At 41.2% G+C, this 22,533-nt stretch overlaps 1 protein-coding gene across 1 annotated transcript in view; it reads right to left on the bottom strand.

Annotated features, from left to right (window-relative positions):
* Positions 1-5,242: 5,242 nt before the first annotated feature.
* Positions 5,243-22,533, bottom strand: part of OCIAD2 (OCIA domain containing 2) — a 23,690-nt gene continuing 6,399 nt past the window's right edge. Inside the window, exons 2-7 of the mRNA XM_024131916.3 lie at positions 19,836-19,964; positions 15,705-15,801; positions 13,853-13,906; positions 9,534-9,581; positions 8,452-8,569; positions 5,243-6,818 (exon numbers count right to left, since the gene is read on the bottom strand). Coding sequence (XP_023987684.1) covers positions 6,737-6,818; positions 8,452-8,569; positions 9,534-9,581; positions 13,853-13,906; positions 15,705-15,801; positions 19,836-19,901 — 465 coding nt within the window. The 5' untranslated portion in view covers positions 19,902-19,964 and the 3' untranslated portion in view covers positions 5,243-6,736. The remainder of the gene's footprint in view (positions 6,819-8,451; positions 8,570-9,533; positions 9,582-13,852; positions 13,907-15,704; positions 15,802-19,835; positions 19,965-22,533) is intronic.

Raw genomic sequence — 22,533 nt, 5'->3', positions numbered from 1 at the left:
TTCCAGCTTCCAATAATGTTTTCCTTTCTTTCCTCTAATCCCTCCTTGACAGCCTCCTTGGAAGCTCTTCAGGCTTCTTTTAACACCCTCATCCAGGCCTTTCAGGTTTTCACTAACAACCTTCTCAGTGTCCTGCCAGTATCCATCTGCCACTTGTTCCCCAAACCAATGCCACATGTTTTAGGTTTTTGTTATGGCAGCTCCCCACTTCCAGCTACCCAGTTTCTGTATTAGAGTTTGGAAGAAAAGTAGAGTTGCTCTGAATGATAAAGAGCAAGGGATTTATTATAGAGAGAAGATTTTAGTCAACTGTGGAACTGATGGATCTGTCTGCAGGCTATTTGTTGCCTCTGCAGCTAGTATCAGGCATGTTCTTATGGTCATGATAAAGACCTAAGTGGAAACAGAGGTCTCATTAGGCCTAAATTTGGAACTGGCACACCTTTTCTGCCTCATATTTTACCTAAAGCAAGTCATATAGACAAGCCCAAGGTCAAGAGATAGGTAAGTGTGCCCCACTCACAGTAGGAAAGAAATGCAGCATTACAGGACAAAAACCATGCATATAAGGAGAGGTAAAGAATTGGGCCAGTAATACAATCTACAAGGGCAACAGAAGTAACAAATGCTGCCCCTAAATTCTAAAGGCATTTAGCTTGTATCTATCTATCTCACACAGACATTGCATTACATTACATTGTATTATATCTATTTATTTACATATCTTACCTCCAGCACTTACCTCTTTGAAGGCAGGGACTACCTTATGTATGTAGGTATGTATCCCTATTTCTTCTAACACGTTGCCTTGCGTATTGTTGGTCCTGAAAAATATTTGTGGAATTATTGAATGAAGCCATTTCTGGGCTTCCAAATCATAAGGTCTTTAGTGACAGCCCTGATTCTCAAAACCTTATTCAGGGAGCTTCCTTTTTGATATGTTTCCCCACCATCGTTAACTTCTACCTCCCAAGTCCCTCCTCTTGTCACCTTTCCATTTCCACCCTCATTCTTGCCCCACCCACATCTAGAGATGAGAGAATCTCTCTAATAAACCAAACGACTGAGGTTTATATTTTGTAATAAATTCTTCAAGACAGTCCTTCAGGGCTTCCCTGGTGGCGCAGTGGTTGAGAGTCCGCCTGCCGATGCAGGGGACACGGGTTCGTGCCCCGGTCCGGGAGGATCCCACATGCCGCAGGGCGGCTGGGCCCGTGAGCCATGGCCGCTGAGCCTGCGCGTCCGGAGCCTGTACTCCGCAACGGGAGAGGCCACAACAGTGAGAGGCCCACGTACCGCAAAAAAAAAAAAAAAAAAAAGACAGTCCTTCAGGCAACAAAGATTGTTTGCACACTTAACCATGAACACTATAAGAAACCAAAGGGCTAAACAATAGTTTTCAGTGCAGGTGACACAATACTCAACTGTTGAATCACAAATTTTGGACTGAAAAGTGCAGATAGTTGGGCCTGAAAATAGCATCAAGAAATCGAAAAGTGGTAAGTGTATAATGAGTTATACTGAAGTTCAGAACAACCAGATGCATAAGCATGAAAGAGGGAGAACTGACTTAAAGGTAGGTCATGTGAAAAAGCCTAGCAGGGGCCAAAAGTGTGACACAATTGCACACATTTGGACTACAGCAGTAGTAGTCATCATAGCTAATATCCATTTGTTACCAAATTAGGTTGTATGGACCGCACTTGGGCCCTAGCCCAGCCCAGGCCCCTGCCTCAGGGGGGAAGGTTCTTTTTCTGTTGGGGTTCATGCAGCCAAAAATTAGATCGAAGCTGAGATCAAAGCTTTATTCAATGGCCAGAGAATGGAGACTTGGGAACTTAGGTCATAAATCAGCTTCTTACCCAGGGGACGATTGAGGTAAGATTTTAAGGGCAAGGTTAATGAAGGGAGGCATATGCAGTGCTTTTCTGGAAATAGGCAGGGTCTTCCTGGAACTGGGGTACCACCTCTTTTCTGCCCGTGTGGTCCTTTGGCATCTGTGTCAGAAGCAGTTGGAACCATCATAGTGTGGACAGGCGGAGATCTTACTCATCCTGATTGGTTGGTGGTGAGGTAATCGGGAGTCCACATCATCAACCTTCTGGTTCCAACCCATCTGGGGTCTACGTGCTTGTGGTCAGCATGCAGTTAACTCCTTCCACCTGGTGGGGCCTTAGTATCTGCAAAACAGCTCAAAGGACATGGCTCAGAATACTATCTACAGCCCTTGAGGAGGAACTAAAGGTCCTTGACTTTAATGGTGCAACTATTATTATTTTGTCTTGCTTGACCGTTTTCCTTTGTTTCTGCATTTTCTCACTTCTCTGATTAAATTTATTCTTTGTAACTCAGGGAAGGCCTAGGAGGCTAAAGTTTTTCTACAAACAAGAGGCAGGTGGAGGACATGGAGGAGTCTGTCCTGGGAAGGCCCCGTGGAGTCCTGCTTGGTTACACATCGAACGGTTACTCTGAGCCATGCACTGTTCTAAGCACTTTATAGGTATTGGCTCGTTTACTTCTCATGCACAACCTGTCAGGTAAGTCTATTCCCATTTTATGGATGAGGAAATTGTGGCCCAGGGCAGATAAATAAGTGACTTAATGTCAGGTGGCCAGTAAGTAGTGGAGCCTGAATTTGAGCACAGGGCTGGACACAGAACCACTCTTGTTATCATTTCAGCTGCCTGAAACAACAAGCCTGTTTAATCCTGCTCTCTGAACTTGTCAGTCCATTTCTGGGGTGTTGCTGCGTGTGAGGACACCACAAACCAAAGGGTGTCCCAAGACCGGGATGTGATAGGGCCGGAAACTCACTCCAGTGGTTGAAAAAACTGGGGCTCTTTAGCCAGAATTCTGAAAGAAACATGCCTTGCAATATTTAAAAGCTATTATGTGAAAGAAGACTAAGAATTCTGTTTTGTAGTTACAGGGAAATCACAGGTTTAGGTTGACAGACATTTACAAAGTGCCTATATCTGGCCATGAACGCTTGTGGGGCTGAAGACAGAGATAAGTTAAAAAAAAAAAAAAAAGATATACTTCCTGCCCCGGAGGAGCTCCCAGTCTAGATGGGGAGGGAGGGAACCCTGGGCTCCCACAGACCTTTCTGAAGAGGTTAGCTTCTGGGCAGTGTACTGGGTTGCACGCGGAGCAGCAGGGCGCCTCCCCCTGGAAGTACGCTCGTAGGTCCCGAAACTCACCTGCCCAGACAACAAAGGCGATTTCCACAGCGGTTGGGTAGGCTCTCAAGCCACAAACTGGTGATGAGAATATAAGCTCCAGGGAGATGGAATTTTGTTGGTTGTGTTCACTGTTACAGTCCCAGGACCTAAGACAGGGCCTGGCACAGAGTGGGCACTCAATTGTTGAACATTTAAACCAGGACATTTCACACAAAAACCTGCACTTGTTTGTTTTGAAAAATTGGAAGATTTGACAACAGTGGGCCCACATATTTGTGTGTGTGGAAGTGAGGAATACACTGGTGTTTAGTATGCCACTGGTGCAGCTTCACTCAGTTACACTGTCTGGTCCTGGACTTTGTAGCCTCTGGATTAATCACTGAAATCTCTACCAACTCTAAATGTCTATGAAATCAAATTCTGTAGTTGAAATTTGGGTGCAGAGTTCCACAGTGGAAAATTTTTCTGTTGATTAACGAATTGCATTATTTGAATATCAAGAAAATTACCTACAATGATATTTTCATTACTTAATCAAGTCATTCAATATAAATACGACTGTCATAATGTTAACAGAAAATAGAAAAATTATTCTGACAGCATGGGAAGAGAATGTCTTTGCTTAAATGAGGATTTTAAAAATATATTAGCATCATATACATTACATCATTATATATAGTTATACATAGATAGATAATATATAACATATATTGGAAATTCTGATCTATTTTGGTAAATGAATCAGACATAAAAGGATTTTGCTACTATTTTATAAAATTGTGAACTGTGTATTTCATGCAGAATGTAGTGTAACTACAGCAATAACTTTTGAACTCCAGGATCACAGAGAAGCAAAATTTAGAAACAAATGGTCACCTTAGCTAACAGTGGGGGGAACGTTTGAGCAATGTCTCAGAATTTAAAATATCTTGACAGAATCCTTTCTAGTCATCCATTCATATGTAACCCAAGACAGAAACACACTCTGGCATCACTGGAGTGTCACATGGAATTAAAATAAACCACTTCGATGTTGTTTTCTGGTTGGGTAAGGATCATCCTTACTCTTATAAGTGCCATTCTCCACTGTTAAGAACATTTTACAATGTTGTTTAGGTAAAGTACAAATCAGGACAAGGCTTATTTTAGATGTCGAGTTTGTCTCTTCTTATAGGTACATCCAGGGATAAAATAGCTAAATGTTACACTTTAAATTCCATTAACCAAATGTAAAATAATAGAATATTTTCCATTTTCTTCATCCTTGAACATCAGTCCAACAAGGAATAAGGAAAGTTTTGCCAATGAAGTTGGTTAGACATCTAACGTTTACCATGTAGTCTCATCAGTTCTTTCTTTTATGCAAGTTTATCTACAATTTTTTCTTGTTCTTTGCCAAGGTTTTTTGTTTTTTGTTTTTTGTTATCGTGAAAGTACTGCTTTTATAAACTCATAACCACCTTGGGGAGGGGTGCTGGTAACTGCTAAATGCTAACAGATAAATAGATGCTGCTCCTTTAACATGTCTTCCTGGAAAAACAGACATTCTCCCTCAGATACCTGCTTCCTAATATATACAACAGATAATGCAGCAAAATAGTCAAGATTTCTTGGGTGAGCTTCCAGGTTTTTTTCCTTGACTGATTTTCTTTCGCACTAAGATCACTGCGATAAACTGCTTTAATAAAAACTTATCCACTTAGGAAAATCAGAGAGCCCAAACCATAAACCCAACTGGAGTCAGAATGACTATGAAGATGTCAGCAGTTAAAAACAATGTTCCCTTTTAACAATAATAGATTCATCTTTCCCCACTACCCCAAGATGGGTTTGTTTTTGTGTGTGTGTGGTACGCGGGCCTCTCACTGTTTTGGTCTCTCCCGTTGCGGAGCACAGGTTCCGGATGCACAGGCTCAGCGGCCATGGCTCACGGGCCCAGCCGCTCCACGGCATGTGGGATCTTCCCGAACCGGGGCACGAACCCGCGTCCCCTGCATCGGCAGGCGGACTCTCAACCTCCAGCCACTCCACGGCATGTGGGATCTTCCCGAACCGGGGCACGAACCCGCGTCCCCTGCATCGGCAGGCGGACTCTCAACCTCTGCGCCACCAGGGAAGCCCCCAAGATGGGTTTTAACATTGACTTGCTGTGCTTATCAATGTGAAAATGTTCTGATCCCTGGGAAGTCATCTTCTGGAACGCAGGAAATAAAAGTGCCCAATTCTGAATTTCTGCAATAGCTGAGACAACACAGAGTCACCAGTTGCTAGTTGTTGGAGCCAGAAGTTCAACTGCATCCAAGAAGCTAGGATATTGGCTCTGCGTTCTGATTTACAGAAATAGAACTTTATCGACAGGAAAGCACCAGGATATGTAATATAAAAAGAGACTTGGTCAAAATTACTCCATCTCATACACATAATGTTCATGTAAAAATAAAAACTTCCAAATATTTTTGATACAGAAAATAAAATATGTATCAAGCATTAACTTTCAGTGAGGTTTCCCTTTTCACCTCCTTGGTACAGGTTTCAAGATGTAAGTAAAATGCAAAAGAGTACACACACCCCCCGCCCCCCAGTATATAAATGGTGACACATATATAAAGTATTTTCCTGAGAAAATGCAAAGGTGCAAGAGAAGTTTTCATGTAGGGCTCAGACAATCTGTCATAAAGACAAAAAGTCCCCAGTGGAAGAGGAGTTTGTTTTCATGCAAAAAACCTGGCAGGAGAAGAGGAATGCATCTCTTAAGGTTGGATTGGCAGCCTCTGAGCTCCCTTAAAGCCCTGAAGTTTATCATTCTCTGAATTAATTCTTCCAGTGAGTCCTCCCAGAATTACGTAAACTGTTCCTGAGGGACATTTTGGGAAGTTGTGTTTATTCTTTTAGGCCACTAGCAGAATATAAAAGAACGGCAGTTCTTGAGAGCTGACCATGAGCATGTATCCATTAGCTAAGCAAGGAACCTGAAACAATGGGCTTTTCTAAAACTTCACCACACGGAGGAGACATAAAGTCACCGAGGTCATCAAAAGGACAGTTGATTCACATTGTGACTCTTTAAAATGAAACATTTTTCATTAGAAAATCTTGGCCCCTACATTTTGGAAAGCACTTCCCATAGTCACAGTCTTTCTTGCCCTGTATTTCTACCTCCACACATACACACTGGGGCATGATTCCCAAGCTGCTCAACCTTCATTCCTATCCTCCATCAGGGATCTTAAAACCTTGAACAAAAGCAGAGTGAAAGAATGGATGGGGGTGAATCAGAGAAGACTCTAAATTCTTTTATTTAGCTGTAAGCAAGTAAGAGTGCAACAGAATTTCTTTTGGTGTACGAATGCTCCCAACGTGTTCTTTTAAACAACAGAAAAACATGGAATGCTCAATTCAATGGAGAATCAACCGCGCGAAAGCATTTCAGTAGAGTGAGAGAATCACAATGTTTCTGTTCTACTATAAGTAAATTATTTTAAAGTACATTTGACATTTTAAAGGTGTACAAATTCAGATGTTTTTAGAAACTTCAAAACCCACAGACACAGAGTTTAGGAAGTCGAAGGCTGTGAACGTCCCTCCTTACTTAATCCATGCTTTGTTTTGCATTCCTCACAGGTAAGCAGGCAGTGCCTAAAATAGAAGCAAAAATGTTGGTTTGTACTTTGACACTGGAAGCTCTAGTCTGAACACAATATTATTTAGAGTTTTTTAAAGTTCTAATTGATGTATAGCTAATTTACAATGTTGTGTTAGTTTCTGGTGTACAGCGAAGTGATTCAGTTGTATGTATACATACGTTTATATATATTCTTTTTCATATTCTTTTCCATTATGGTTTATTACAGGATATTGAATATAGTTCCCTGTGCTATACAGTAAGACCTTGTTGTCTATCTATTTTATATATAGTAGTGTGTATCTGTGAATCCCAAACTCCCAATTTATACCTGCCCCCTTTCCCCTTTGGTAACCATAAATTTGTTTTCTATGTCTGTGAGTCTGTTTCTGTTTTGTAAATAAATTCATTTGTATCATATTTTAGATTATTTAGAGGTATTTTCTACCTAAAGCTAAAGTTCTCAAGCCTAATTTTTTTCAGGAATTATCAGAGCTGTTTCTTGGTTTCAGACTCCCCGAATTTCTTCCACAAAAAGGCCATTAATGATTTTCCTGTCCAATGTTGTTTTCACCATGTTGTGCTGCATCTCAAACAGAATCCACTGTGACAAGTAAGGGCTCTTTAGAGAAATGTGTCCCCAACACTAGTCTTATAATACCATGGTAGAAAGAGCTATTATTTACTGAGCTCTCACTGAGTTGAACAATCATTTCTATTCCTTACACCATCCCATGAAAAAAATTCTGATCACCATATTATACAAATGAGAAAACTGCAGATTTGAGAGTTTAAGAAACTTGTCCAAGGTCACGCAGCTTAGTAAGTTAGCAGTTAGAACCCCTTTTGATCCCAGCGACTCTTAACAGCAGAGGTAATGCCACTTACTCCAGAGTTCTACTGCTTGTATCCCCTAATGAGAATCATGATTTATATTAATATAGTAAAGACTCTGAGAAGTCCTGCAGTCAAGAGCCCTTGTTAAATTTGCGTAACCCCGTGACGGTAGAAGCTGTGTCTGCTGATCAAGGCATTCTTTAGAGACTTGTACAATGCTTTGAACATAGTAGGTACTTACTAAATGTTTGGTGAGCAAATGAAATAGGTATCCCAGATAAATCATAATTATTATTGAAGTTGAATAGCAACAACTCAAACTTTGAGTTTTTTTCCAACATATGAATGTTAAAAACTATTTTAATATTGTAAATGGTGAATGATCTTTCATTTACTTTTTAATAATTCTCTTTATTATAATCCCTTAATCAAACAGAGTACAGGGCTTCCCTGGTGGCGCAGTGGTTAAGAATCCACCTGCCAATGCAGGGGACACGGGTTCGAGCCCTGGTCCGGGAATATCCCACGTGCCGCGGAGCAACTAATCCCGTGTGCCACAACTACTGAGCCCATGTGCCACAACTACTGAGCCTGTGCTCTAGAGCCCACGAGCCACAACTACTGAGCCCGTGTGCCTAGAGCCCGTGCTCCGCGAGAAGCTACCGCAATGAGAAGCCCGCGCACTGCAAGGAAGAGTAGCCTCCGCCAGCCGCAACTAGAGAAAGCCCGCGCGCAGCAACAAAGACCCAACGCAGCCAAAAATAAATAAAGATATTTACTTTAAAAAACTCAAAAAAGCAGAGTACAAACCTGTTATGCCCTGGACCAAAACCAGCCCCACGCAGCTGACCTTCAAAGGAATGGAATTTACTCTGGCATACTCTTATGTATGATGCCTTTCCAAGGCCAAATCCCAAGATACCAGCAACTGTAAGAGCAGGTTAGGAAAGATAAATAATTTAAAGATTTGGAATCTCCTCCATTAATGGTCTTCTAGAACTTTATTAACAGCAGTAATTCTTATATCAAAAGTACCTTGATGAATCAATGAACAAAATCTCTGGGAATGAAGTTCCCCATTAAAGAGCAGGATTGGGAACTGGAGACTTTTGATCTCCTCAGTTTTGAACTGGAGGTAGAAGGGCTGGGATAGAGCAAGCAAGGGTGATGCCCAGACACGGGCAGCCAGAGGGAGGCCCAACTGGCAAACAAATCTCTGAAGCCATGGGGAGGGAGAGATGGGACTTGGGTTGTGGCTCTAGGTAGCCTCCAAATCACTGGGTAGGAGAGCCCCTTAATATTCTTTATGGATTGGAGTATGGGGAGCTGCAGTCCATCTTGCGTGTCAGGGAGGAAGGTCACGAGGCAGAACCATGGAAGACATTTTCAACCTGCTATTCTTGCTGGGAATGAGGTTTCAGATCGTAAACCGGAATACGTCCTCTGTGTACCTAAAAGGTCTATGGATAACTGGTATAAGAAGGTGAAACCCTAAGTTTACGGTAAGTGTACTATTAGGAAGCCCTGATTTAAAAAAAACTATTCGTTTGTTATGTCCGTTATAGAAAATATTTGGAAAAGACTGGCCAAAAGAAGAAAATTAAAATCTCTCATGGAGCTATCATTCAGAGACTCTGCTGTCGATGTCCTCTTGTTATCCTGCCGGACCCTCCTAGTCCATGCTTTAGAGAAGACTAAGGTGAAGTCCCTACTGCTCAGCTTTCCATCAGAAAGTGTCGAACGAACTACAAACTGCAAGGTGGCAAAAAATGGAGACTGGTTTTTCAGAGAGTCAATACAGGCAATTTGGTTAACCTGGACATTCCTATCTCCAGTTGCTATAAACATCTTCTTTTTAAAAACTGAAACTTTTTTTTCCTTCTATGACTTACGTGCAACTTTAGGCAATGATCCAAATCTTGGATTAGCTGCTAAATAACCTAAGAAGTAATGTATAAATGCATTATTATTTCATTTTATAACTTATTTAAATTTATAAAGTATAAAGAAGTCTTCAGGGTTTAAGACATACACAGATTCTTAATCTAAAGAGATGATCTTAAAAGAGATAATTCAAATCTTGATTGAATTTAACTCTCAAATAGTAGTCATTTTTGGCAGGTAACAAGTAATGGCTTTAATGTATAGAAAAAGAACATGAAACAGACAATTCATGATGTATTTAAAGATATCAAGGCAAGGTGGAGATAACAACTTAGTTCTAAGCAATTAGTCATTGCCCCCTCCCCTTTGAAAGTAACTCAACACGGAGTTTCAATTTAGAGATTCACAGTATATATAATCACAATTTTATTTATTTTTGTTTGTTGTTTTTAAAATTTTTTTAAATTAATTTTTATTGGAGTATAGTTGCTTATAATCACAATTTTAAAATGAAAGCATTTCCACCTATGGTGGGCAGAATAATGGATGTTCCTACAGATGTTTCCATCCCAATCCCTAGAAACTGTGAATACATTACCTTACACAACAAAAGGGAATTAGGGTGGAAAATGGAATTAAGGTGGCTAATCAGATGACATTTTTTTTTTAATTTTTAATTTTTTTTTTGGATGACTTTAAAATAGAGAGATTATCCTGGATTATTTGGGTGGGCCCAATGTAATCACGATGACCCCTGAACGTAGAAAAAGGATTCAGAGACAGAACCAGACAGACGGCAGTATGGGAACTTGGCTCCACGTTGCTGGCTCTGCAGACAGAGGAAGGGACCATGTGCCAAGGAATGTGGGTGGGTTCCAGAAGCTAGAAAGGGAAAGGAAGCCCTAGAGCCCCCAGAAAGGAATGCAGCCCTGCTGACACTTTGATTTCAGCTCAGAAAGAGCCATTTTGGACTTCTGACCTTCAAGACTGCAAGCTAATAAATTTGTATTGTTTTAAGCCACTATGTTTGTGGAAATTTGTAGAAAAGTAATACACAACCTGGAAAAAATATATTTGTACAGGGCTTCCCTAGTGGTGCAGTGGTTAAGAATCCTCCTACCAATGCAGGGGACACGGGTTCGAGCCCTGGTCCAGGAAGATCCCACATGCTGCAGAGCAATCAAGCCTGTGCACCACAACTACTGAGCCTGCACTCTAGAGCCTGTAAGCCACAAATACTGAGCCCGTGTGCCACAACTACTAAGCCTGCGTGCCTAGAGGCCGTGCTCCGCAACAAAAGAAGCCACCACAATGAGAAGCCCATGCACCGCAGCGAAGAGTAGCCCCTGCTCTCTGCAACTAGAGAAAGCCCACGCGCAGCAACGAAGACCCAACGCAGCCAAAAATAAATAAATAAATAAATAATTTTTAAAAAGAGAAAATCAAAATAAAATAAAATAAAAATTTTTAAAAATATATATTTGTACAGATGTAAGAGATGGTAGATTTTTGAGCAAGTAGTTTAATATTCATAAAACATAATCCCTATATATAGATGTCATGGCCATTTTTCTTTTTCTGTGTCAAAAATGTTCTGAAAAAGGCTTATTACTGACTAATATATTTCCACAAAAAGACTATACAACAAAAGCGAATTAGGGTGGAAAATGGAATTAAGGTGGCTAATCAGATGACATTTTTTTTTTAATTTTTAATTTTTTTTTTGGATGACTTTAAAATAGAGAGATTATCCTGGATTATTTGGGTGGGCCCAATGTAATCACGATGACCCCTGAACGTAGAAAAAGGATTCAGAGACAGAACCAGACAGACGGCAGTATGGGAACTTGGCTCCACGTTGCTGGCTCTGCAGACAGAGGAAGGGACCATGTGCCAAGGAATGTGGGTGGGTTCCAGAAGCTAGAAAGGGAAAGGAAGCCCTAGAGCCCCCAGAAAGGAATGCAGCCCTGCTGACACTTTGATTTCAGCTCAGAAAGAGCCATTTTGGACTTCTGACCTTCAAGACTGCAAGCTAATAAATTTGTATTGTTTTAAGCCACTATGTTTGTGGAAATTTGTAGAAAAGTAATACACAACCTGGAAAAAATATATTTGTACAGGGCTTCCCTAGTGGTGCAGTGGTTAAGAATCCTCCTACCAATGCAGGGGACACGGGTTCGAGCCCTGGTCCAGGAAGATCCCACATGCTGCAGAGCAATCAAGCCTGTGCACCACAACTACTGAGCCTGCACTCTAGAGCCTGTAAGCCACAAATACTGAGCCCGTGTGCCACAACTACTGAGCCTGCGTGCCTAGAGGCCGTGCTCCGCAACAAGAGAAGCCACCACAATGAGAAGCCCATGCACCGCAGCGAAGAGTAGCCCCTGCTCTCTGCAACTAGAGAAAGCCCACGCGCAGCAACGAAGACCCAACGCAGCCAAAAATAAATAAATAAATAAATAATTTTTAAAAAGAGAAAATCAAAATAAAATAAAATAAAAATTTTTAAAAATATATATTTGTACAGATGTAAGAGATGGTAGATTTTTGAGCAAGTAGTTTAATATTCATAAAACATAATCCCTATATATAGATGTCATGGCCATTTTTCTTTTTCTGTGTCAAAAATGTTCTGAAAAAGGCTTATTACTGACTAATATATTTCCACAAAAAGACTATCTTCAAGTTATAAAAATGAAATCATATTTAATAAATCAACTTTAAAGACAACAATAATACTGACTGAAATGAGATTCTTCTAGATATATGACATGTGGTCTTTCAGACCCCAAAAAGAGCTAAACATCTTCCCTCATGTCTTCTGGGTACAAGTACTCTCTAAAATCCTAGTAATCAGCAGTGTTCAGTATCATGGGCTTCCACAGGGTCAGGTGCCTTCTTGCTGTCGGGGGACTAAGCAATGCTTATAGGTTCTCTGGTTGGACGGAGTCGGGGAGAAAGAAGAGAGAAAGGAAGGAGGAATAGAGGGGAACAATGGACAGTGCTAAGAGGCACGGAGAGGTTATGTGGGTGATGCAGGGCGGCTGCCAGTCCTCATGATCTGCTGTACAGGGGTGCCCCTCCTGAGGCAGATGCAGCCTCTCTCCAGGACAAATGGCTTGGTGTTCAGAGCTTGGGTGAATTTCAGCCCCATTTACCTCTTTCCTGGAGCACCCCTGTGCAGGGAAGTATCTGTCTAACCATATACCAAGGCCCTGGGAGACACAGGGACTCTGGTACAGAGACAGGCACTGCAATAGTTTCCTGGGGCTGTCGTAACAAATTACTACAAACTCAGTGGTTTAAAACAACACAGATTTGGGACTTCCCTGGCGGTCCAGTAGTTAAGACTCTACGCTTCCACTGCAGGGGGCACGGGTTTGATCCCTGGTCAGGGAACTAAGACCCCATGTAGCATGGCCAAAAAAAAACCCAAAAAAACCCACACAAATTTAATACATTACAGTTCTGGAGGTCAGCAGCTCAAAATGGGTCTCACTGGGTGTTTTAGTCCATTCGAGCTGCTATAACAAAACACCACAGATTGGGTGGCTTATAAACAGCAGACATTTATTTCTCACTGTTCTGGATGCTGGAAGTCCAAGATCAGAGTGCTGGCATGGTTGACTTCTCATTGTATCCTCACGTGGTAGAAGGGGCCAGGGCCCTCTGTGGGGTCTCTTTTGTAAGAGCACTAACCCCCTTCAAGAGGGCTCCACCCTCATGACCTAATCACCTGCAAAGGCCCCACCTCCTTATAGCATCACCTTGGGCTTTAGAATTCCAATATGTGAATTTGGGGTGGGCGTATATATTCAGACCATAGTACAGGGCTACATCAAGGCATCAACAGAGCTGCAAGCCCTCTGGAGGCTCTAAGGTTTCTTCCTTTCCAGCTTCTGGAGGCCACTCATTGCTTAACTCATGGCCCCTTCCTCCATCTTCAAACTCAGAAATGTTGAGCTGACTCTTTCTCATGCTGCCATCTCTCTGGTTCTGTCTTCTGATCCACTCTCACTTTCAAGGACCCTTTTGATTATATTGGGCCCATCTGGATAGTCCAGAATAATCTCCCTATTTTTAAGGTCAGCTGATTAATGACCTTAATTCCAACTGCAAATTTAATTTCTCTTTGTCACGGTCACTCATTCCGGGAAATAGGACATCTACGGGAGGGAGAGCTGGGGACGTAGGCTAGAAACAGGCAAAAGCCTGCACAAATAAATCCTTCACCAAAAAATAAATGCCAAGTACCAAAAACCGCCAGGAGGACTGCAGAAAACTGGATTCTCTTAAGTTAGACTATGTACCAAATACTGAATCTTACCATGGTGGACCAGTCCTTGGGTGACAAGCATGCTTACAAGAGAAGAAGGCAGAGCTGTAAAACAGAAACGCCCTTCAATATTGGTATTTTAAAACTTGGCACCTCACCTAGAAGAATGAGGGAGAATTATACTCTGAGTGTTTTCTCTTCCTGCTTTGGCAGGGAGATTTTAGTCATTTTTTATTTTACTAATTTGACAAATATTAAGCACCGCTGGAGAATTTTCTTGGGGTCTGCCCCAGGCACTCAACCTAATGCACAGCATTAACGTGACAAAACCTAGACCCCCTGCCACTCTGTCTCTGAGACCCACCACGCACCGGATTCTGATCACTACATACAACACAGGCATCTTCATGTGTGTGCGCTGAGCTGGAGAATTTGGGAGTTTCCATTCGCTATATATTTTGAAATTTTCAATCCTGCACAAAAGTTAAAAAAAAGAGGACAGGGCTTCCCTGGTGGCGCAGTGGTTGCGCGTCCGCCTGCCGATGCAGGGGAACCGGGTTCGCGCCCCGGTCTGGGAGGACCCCACGTGCCGCGGAGCGGCTGGGCCCGTGAGCCATGGCCGCCGAGCCTGCGCGTCCGGAGCCTGTGCTCCGCAACGGGAGAGGCCGCAGCAGAGGGAGGCCCGCATACAACAACAACAACAAAAAAAAGAGGACAATAAACTGCACACCCTATCTACTATAGTTCCCTGCTTTTGTCTTTTATGACATTTTGTCACACAATTTGGATACGTTTATTTTCTGAAGATTACTACATTCGAGGTAAACATGGGTCATGTTTAGAGATGATTTTTATCTCTAAACAGGCAAGTTAGTCCAGAAAAGGCAGTTTCTAGTTCTGTCAAAAGGTATCAGATAACTTCTTCCCAAAGCACAGAGAAGTGATAAAAAAAATTGGTTGCTATTTGACTTGTCTTGGTTGCGAGCTCTTCCTAGTAACCGAGACAAATCAAATAGCAGCCAAATTTTTCCACTCAGAGCTATCTACCTGATGGTAGGCAAATGGGTCATACTGAAATGTTAAACTACTAGGGCTTAAATAAATTACTAACTCATAAGTTGTCAGAAAATTTCTAGCAGCACAATCAATAAGAAGTAATGAACAGTGAACATCAACTTCTAAGGAGTGTTACTTCCAAAAACAACTGATACTGGATTTGAATGATGTAAGAAGTCAAAATGAGTATTTCAAAGTAAACTTATCCCTATGCCAGCAATATTGGGACTATGTCTATAGGCTCTATTATGACATTTTCAAGTGACAAGTCACGAATTTTTAAAATTAAACAGGACCTTAATGCACAGCCTCAGTTCACACCCTTGTCTCATAACAAGAAGGCCCGGAAAGAGGAAGAGACTTGGCAGAAAAGGTTACTTCAAGACATTGTAAGGGAAGTATTAACAGAATGCTGCCACTCTTCATTCATTCCATGAATATTTAATGGGTACTTTTTATATGTGAAGCAGTGTGCTTGGCTCTGGGAGGGAGCAATGAACCTGAACTTGATGAAGGTTAGAGTCCAGTGGAATTGTGGAAAGTCTACTCTTTCAAGAAATTCTAAATAACACTCTTGGTACACGTTCTCCGTCACATGAAAGAAAGTAGTAGATGTGCATCACTTTTTGCTAAGGGGGGTAAACAGCTCCTAAATCAGATATTATCCCTGCCCTTAAAAGGGTCTCAACATGGATTTAAATTCCAAGCAGCCTCAGGTATCAGTGTCTTCAGGGAATTATGCAAAGTCCCTGCTCAAAAGTCAATCAATACCGTAATTCTTATATGATATTAGGCAGTTTATTGAAGCAAATACAGCGTTAACAAAGATTAAGAGGGATGCAATTACCTCTCTTCCAGAAACTTTCTTCTTGACATTCCCGGATAATCTTTGAAATCTCTGATTTGTGGATGTGCAGTTTTGATTTTGGACAAAACAACAGACTCTGCAAGGAAAGTTACGTGATGACTTGACTGAAAGCATCAGAAGAGCATCTGCTCTGTCGTCCCTAGAGGAGGGCAAGGAGGTCTCTTCACTCTGGTCACACAGTGTGCGTTCTGTCCCGGTTGCCAGCACTGAGCAATGGCCAGTTTCAGCCAGTGCTTTCCAGCTGTGAGCGCTGGATGGACTTAAGCAAGAAAAGAATCACAGGTGGAGAAGCAGTGATTCAGTGACTAGTGAGCATGAAGCAGTTATCTGGTCAGAACGCATTACTTGCTGAGGTCACATTTTCTTTCTTACTTCCAGCCTCTGTCCATGCAGTCCCTGTTCCTGCAATGACACTCACTCCCTTTGCCTACCTGGTCTTCTTAAGACCCAGTTCAAGATCTCCTCCTGGGTGAAGAGAGAGACTTCCCCTACAGCATAATATTTACACATCTGGGATCACACTCAGAGCGGTATTACAAGTTATCTATTGATAGCTCTGTATTCCAATTTACCTATTTATACTTCTATAAGCATTTTTTAGACTGTGAGGAACTATAGTCTAAAAAGCATCAGCAGACTGCTTTTTATTTTTCTACATACTTTACTTTTTATCTTAACAGTTTTTTTTAAACACATTTGTAAATGATCTGCACATAATATCTGGGGGAACTAATGACATGGTTGACATTATTTTTATTAGTTCTACAGTACTTTTTTTCATCATGTTGATGTGCTACAATCTGGACTAACTCCCATCTTTTATTATCCTCCCCTTTTGTAGGTATATATGTGGTTATTCACTTACTCTCACCCACATTCTCCATCCCCGTTCTCTGCCCATCACCGCCATTCTGGGGGTTTAATGTGGATCTTTTGTTTGTATATATGCTTGCAAAATGTTCACTGTTTTTGGTGCCTGCATTTTTTAATGCAAATGGCATTGTTTTATACACTTAGTTTTATTTTAAAAAATGTTTTCAACTCAGCTCTACACTTTTAAGATCTATCCATGTTGCTATATTTATCTAGTCCACTGTTTCTAACTGCAGCATGATTCTCCAGGATGCTTCCGAGTCCCCATCTCCAAATGTCCCCTTACAGACCCACATGAGAACACTTTGCAGATATGTATCTAGAAGTAAAATACAGGGCATGCATATTCCAGCTGAACAAAAAGTCTTGCAAGAATGCTCTCCCCAATGGCTACACCAGAATCCACTCCCATCAGCAGCGTGTGAACATTCCTCTATATGCCTAAGAACCGCATAAGAGCTAGTTAAGCTGGATTCCAAGCAGGTTAGAGTAAAGAAAGGATTTTGTAACACTTGGCATTATCCAGTTTTCTAAAATTTAACAGTCTAATAGGTATAAAGCAATATTTTATTGTCTGATAACTAATGTGTTTGAGCATCTCTATGTAGTCTTCAGCCAGACTGTCCTTCTCTGTTGAGGCAATCCCTGCAACTAGACCTCGGTTGTAATCTTTTCTTGTTCAGTGACTCATTAATTTTTTATTGTGGTAAAATACACATAACATAATAGTTACCATTTTATATATTTTTTATCCTCCCATACACTTTATTTTTTTCTAATTTTATATTGGAACATAGTTGTTTTACAATGTTGTGTTTAACCATTTTAAAGTATACAATTCATGGCATTCAGTATATCTACAATGTGTGCAGCCATCACCGCTATCTAGTTCCAGAGCTTTTTTATCACCCCAAGAGGAAATTCCATACCCATTAAGGAGTCTGTCCTCATTCCCTCCTCTCTCCAACTGCCTAGCAACCACTAATCTGCCTTTTGGATTTGCCTATTCTGGATATTTGGTACAAACAATATCATACAGCATGTGACCTTTCGTGGCTGGCTTCTTTTCCTTTGCATAATGTTTTCAAGATTCACCCATGTGGTAACATGTATCTGTATTTCATTTATTTTTATGGCTCAATAATATTCCATTGTATGAATATAACACATTTTGTTTCTCCATTCATCCACTGATGGACATTTGGATTGTTTCCACCATTGGCTATTGTGAATAATGCTGCTATGAACATTCCTGCACAAGTTTTTGTTTTCAGCTCTGCTGGGCCATACTGCAAGTCTACGTTTAACTTTTTGAGTTTTGCACAGGAGCTGCACCATTTTGTAATCCCACCAACAATGTAGGAGGTTTCCAATTTTTCCACATCCTTGTCAACATTTGTTATTTTCTCTTTTGTTTCTTTTTCTTGGCTCCGCCATCCGGCTTACGGGATCTTAGTTCCCCGACCAGGGACTGAACCCACGTGTTTTGTTCTTTTTCAAAAATTAGCACTTTAAATGTTTTTAATATAAATTATTCAATTTATTTAAACTAAATAAACTAAATTCTTTCTGTTTTTGACTGTGGTCATGCTAGTGATTGTGAAATGGTGGTTTTGATTTGTATTTCCTTAATGACTAATGACATTGAGCATCTTTTCATCTGAATATTGGCTATTTTTATATCTTCTTTGGAGAAACACCTATTCAAGCCCTTTGCTCATTTTTCAATTGGGCTGTCTTTTTGTTATTGAGTTGTAAGAGCTTTTTATATACTCCGGATACTAGACCCTTATCAGATATATGATTTGTAAATAATCTTTCCCATTCTGTGGGTGGTTCATTTGTTTTTTAGAAACAAATTTTATTTAATTTCTTCCCTTAAGTCACACTGCTATTTCCCTGTTTGTGAATTACTTATGTAGGTCCTCTGCCATTCATCTCTTGGAGTTTTAGTGTTTTTCTTGTTGAGGTGCAGTTCCATGGCTTTCGAAGTTCACCTTGCTGATTTTGCAAATGTTCTTTTTTGACTCTGTTTGTAGTAGATGTCAATGTGGATGGTGATCACTATTTCCTGAGCACTCGTGCACAGGCCAGGCACTGTGCCAAGCACTTTACGTGCATGATGGTGACGTGCAAGGATCCTGTGGCACCTGTGCCTTCAGAGCTCTACAAACAGCCAAAGCGGGCAACCTCCCTCTTCTTCCTCGACAACTCCCCATAGCACAGCACACGGAAGTGGTGGCCAGGGTGAGTCACAGTGACCAGGGAAGAATCTGTTCTCACCCACCACTTACGTTAGCTCAGCAAGCAGTCCTCCTTATCCCAGTGTAAATATTTCTTCTTGGTTCTGCCTGTGGCTGCGGCAGAAATAAGCAACACCTCCCTCCCTCTCCTCCCGCAAAACACACACACACATATACACATCCATGGTCAGGGACCCCAACTATCACAACTGCTGTGAGTCGTGCAGTCAAGACTGAAGCTCCTGCAGTGTACCCAGGGTGCTCTGGTGATCCTTTTCGGTAGAACCATAAATGTTTTATGGCTCTCCACTTCACAGAGGCAACTCGGGTGTCTAAGTTCCTTATGATGTGATATCATTTGTCTCTTTGCCTCTCCTAAACTTTGCTCCTTAAATATCATCTCCATAACCCATTTTTAGCTTGAAAAAGTTGACTCCAGAGAACATGAACTCTATCATCCCATCACAATACTTTCTCTTTTCTTCACTTATGTATCCCCGAAGCAAACAGTATTCATTCTCAAGAAGTTGAAAAACTATGTCCCTGTTAACACTGGGGTTCTCAATTTGATGGCTAATTTAGTAGTTAAGGACTCTGCCATCCCAAACAGGAACACCTGTCAGCAGCATAGCCTTAGTATGATTAGCCTTGATAACAGAAATGAAAAAACATGCATCCTGTAGCATTCTGTTAGATTCAATTAAGAGTTTTGTTCTGGTTAAGGAAACCTCTTCGGTCACTGACAACCTATGGAAGAGTTAGTTAAACTGAATTCTAAACAGGGAAGAGTAAAGAAAGGATTTTGTAAATAATTTAAAAGGCTCCTGTTCAAGGCAGCCAAAAACACACTTTCCTTCCCCATTCTATTTTCCCTGAACCCATCCTACAAAGTGCCAGACTGAAAAAACTAAGATAACTGATCAAGGATGAGGTTTAAGGCAAGTCCTGTATGATGTTCCTGTTCAGATGGCAGACTTTCAAATTAGAAATATACCTGCTTGCTTGGTGGTGGCAAATGGGGACCTTTATCTTGGTTTTCATGCGTAGACATTGAAGCCATGATGACTTTGTCTTTGCTTCTCTTCTAGTTGAGTGGACTCAGCTTCCTCATTTGACCCGATGTCTAAGGAAAGTAGAAGAGAGTCACCATACCGTGACTGAACATTTATGTCAACCGCAAAAACACCCTTAGGATCAACTCCCCTATTTGGAGAACTTATTTTCATTTTGTCATTAACCTTCATCTCCAGCCACCTGCAAACTCACTTTCTAATGCTCCTCGTCTACCAACACACCCACATTAACTGACTAATGGTGACAGATCAGAGGAAGAGTGGAGTGAGATGTCACATGAGGCACAGTGAAATGTTTTATGACCTATAAACTGTCCTCAAAAAATTTCAAATCATTACAAGGTCATTAGCTACACAAATATTTACTGTCTATAATGTGCCAGGCCAAGGGATACAAAGGATAAGAAAAAAATCAGTGTTAAAGGAACTCACAGGGGAAGACAGACAAGTCAGCAGTTACACAACATGCAAAGGGCTTCCCTAGAGGCATGCACACGGTGCTAAGGAAGAAAGGCTTGTTCTCTCTGGTCAGGTCTGAAGACACCAAAGACCAAGTCTCTTGAGCTTTCAAGAGGGTCTGTGGGGCTGTTGGAACGTCACGCCAGCCTCTGCTACCACAGGCTCGCCCTGCATTCTGTACCCCTCCCTCCCCCCGGCCTGAGTGAGCCAGAGCCCCCTAATCAGCTGCTACCTTAACCCTGTCCTGTCTGAGCCAAGAACAGATGCCCTCAGGCGACCTACATGCACAGGCAGGGCAAATCCAAAGCTGAACCCCAGGAGTTGTGCGAACAAAGGAGAGAAAGGGAAATCTCTCCCAGAAGCCTCAGGAGCAGTGGATTAAATCTCCACAATCAACTTGATGTACCCTGCATCTGTGGAAAACCTGAATAGAAAACGAATCATCCCAAATTCAGGAGGTGGACTGTGGGAGCAACTGTAGACTTGGGGTTTGCTTTCTGCATCTAATTTGTCTCTGGTTTTATGTTTATCTTTGTTTAGTATTCAGAGTTTATTATCATTGGAAGATTTGTTTATTGATTTGGCTGCTCTCTCTTTTTTTAATATATATATATATATTTTTTTTCCTTTTCCTCTTTTTGTGTGTATGTGTATGCTTCTTTGTGTGATTTTGTCTGTATAGATTTGCTTTTACCATTTGTCCTAGGGTTCTGTCTGTCCGTTTTTTTGTTGTTGTTGTTTTTATAGTATAGTTTTTAGCACTTGTTACTGTTGGTGGATTTGCATTTTGGTTTGGTTGCTCTCTTCTTTCTTTTTTTTAAATTAATTTTAATTTTTTTTATTTTTAAGAATTTTCTTTATTTTTTATTTTAATAACCTTATTTTATTCTTTCTTTCTTTCTTTCTCTCTTTGAATCTTTCTTTCTTTCTCCCTTTTCTTCTGAGCCATGTGGCTGACAGGTGCTCTGGCTGGGTGTCAGGCCTGTGCCTCTGAGGTGGGAGAGCCGAGTTTGGGACATTGGTCCACCAGAGACCTCCCGGCTGCACATAATATCAAACGGTGAAAGCTCTCCTAGAGAGCTCCATCTCAACGCTAGGACCCAGCTCCACTCAACGACCAGCAAACTACAGTGCTGGACACCCTATGCCAAACAACTAGCAAGACAAGAACATAACCCCACCCATTAGAAGAGATGCTGCCTAAAATCATAATAAGGCCACAGACACACCAAAACACACCACCAGACATGGACCTGCCCACCAGAAAGACAAGATCCAGCCTCTTCCACCAGAACACAGGCACCAGTCCCCTCTACCAGGAAGCCTACACAACCCACTGAACCAACCTTACCCACTGGGGGCAGACACAAAAAACAACAGGAACTATGAACCTGCAGCCTGCGAAACGGAGACCCCAAACACAGTAAGTTAAGCAAAATGAGAAGACAGAGAAACACACAGCAGATGAAGCAGCAAGGTAAAAACCCACCAGAACAAACAAATGAAGAGGAAACAGGCATTCTACCTGAAAAAGAATTCAGTGTAGTGATAGTAAAGATGATCCAAAATCTTGGAAATAGAATGGAGAAAATACAAGAAACGTTTAACAAGGACCTAGAAGAACTAAAGAGCAAACAAACAATGAAGAACAACACAATAAATGAAATTTAAAATTCTCTAGAAGGACTCAATAGCAGAATAACTGAGGCAGAAGAACGGATAAGTGACCTGGAAGATAAAATAGTGGAAAAATCTACCACAGAGCAGAATAAAGAAAAAAGAATGAAAAGAATTGAGGACAGTCTTAGAGACCTCTGGGACAACATTAAACACAACAACATTCGAATTATAGGGGTCCCAGAAGAAGAAGAGAAAAAGAAAAGGACTGAGAAATTCTTGAAGAGGTTATAGTTGAAAACTTCCCAAAACAGTCAATCAAGTCCAGGAAGCACAGAGAGTCCCATACAGGATAAACCAAGGAGAAACATGCCAAGATACATATTAATCAAACTCTCAAAAATTAAAAACACAGAAAAAATATTCAGCAAGGGAAAAACAACAAATAACATACAAAGGAATCCCCATGAGGTTAACAGCTGATCTTTCAGCAGAAACTCTGCAAGCCAGAAGGGAGTGGCAGGACATATTTAAAGTGATGAA

This window comes from Physeter macrocephalus, chromosome 7 (assembly GCF_002837175.3).
Source record: "Physeter macrocephalus isolate SW-GA chromosome 7, ASM283717v5, whole genome shotgun sequence".
Lineage (NCBI taxonomy): Eukaryota > Metazoa > Chordata > Mammalia > Artiodactyla > Physeteridae > Physeter > Physeter macrocephalus.
This window is presented reverse-complemented; position numbering and strand designations above follow the sequence as displayed.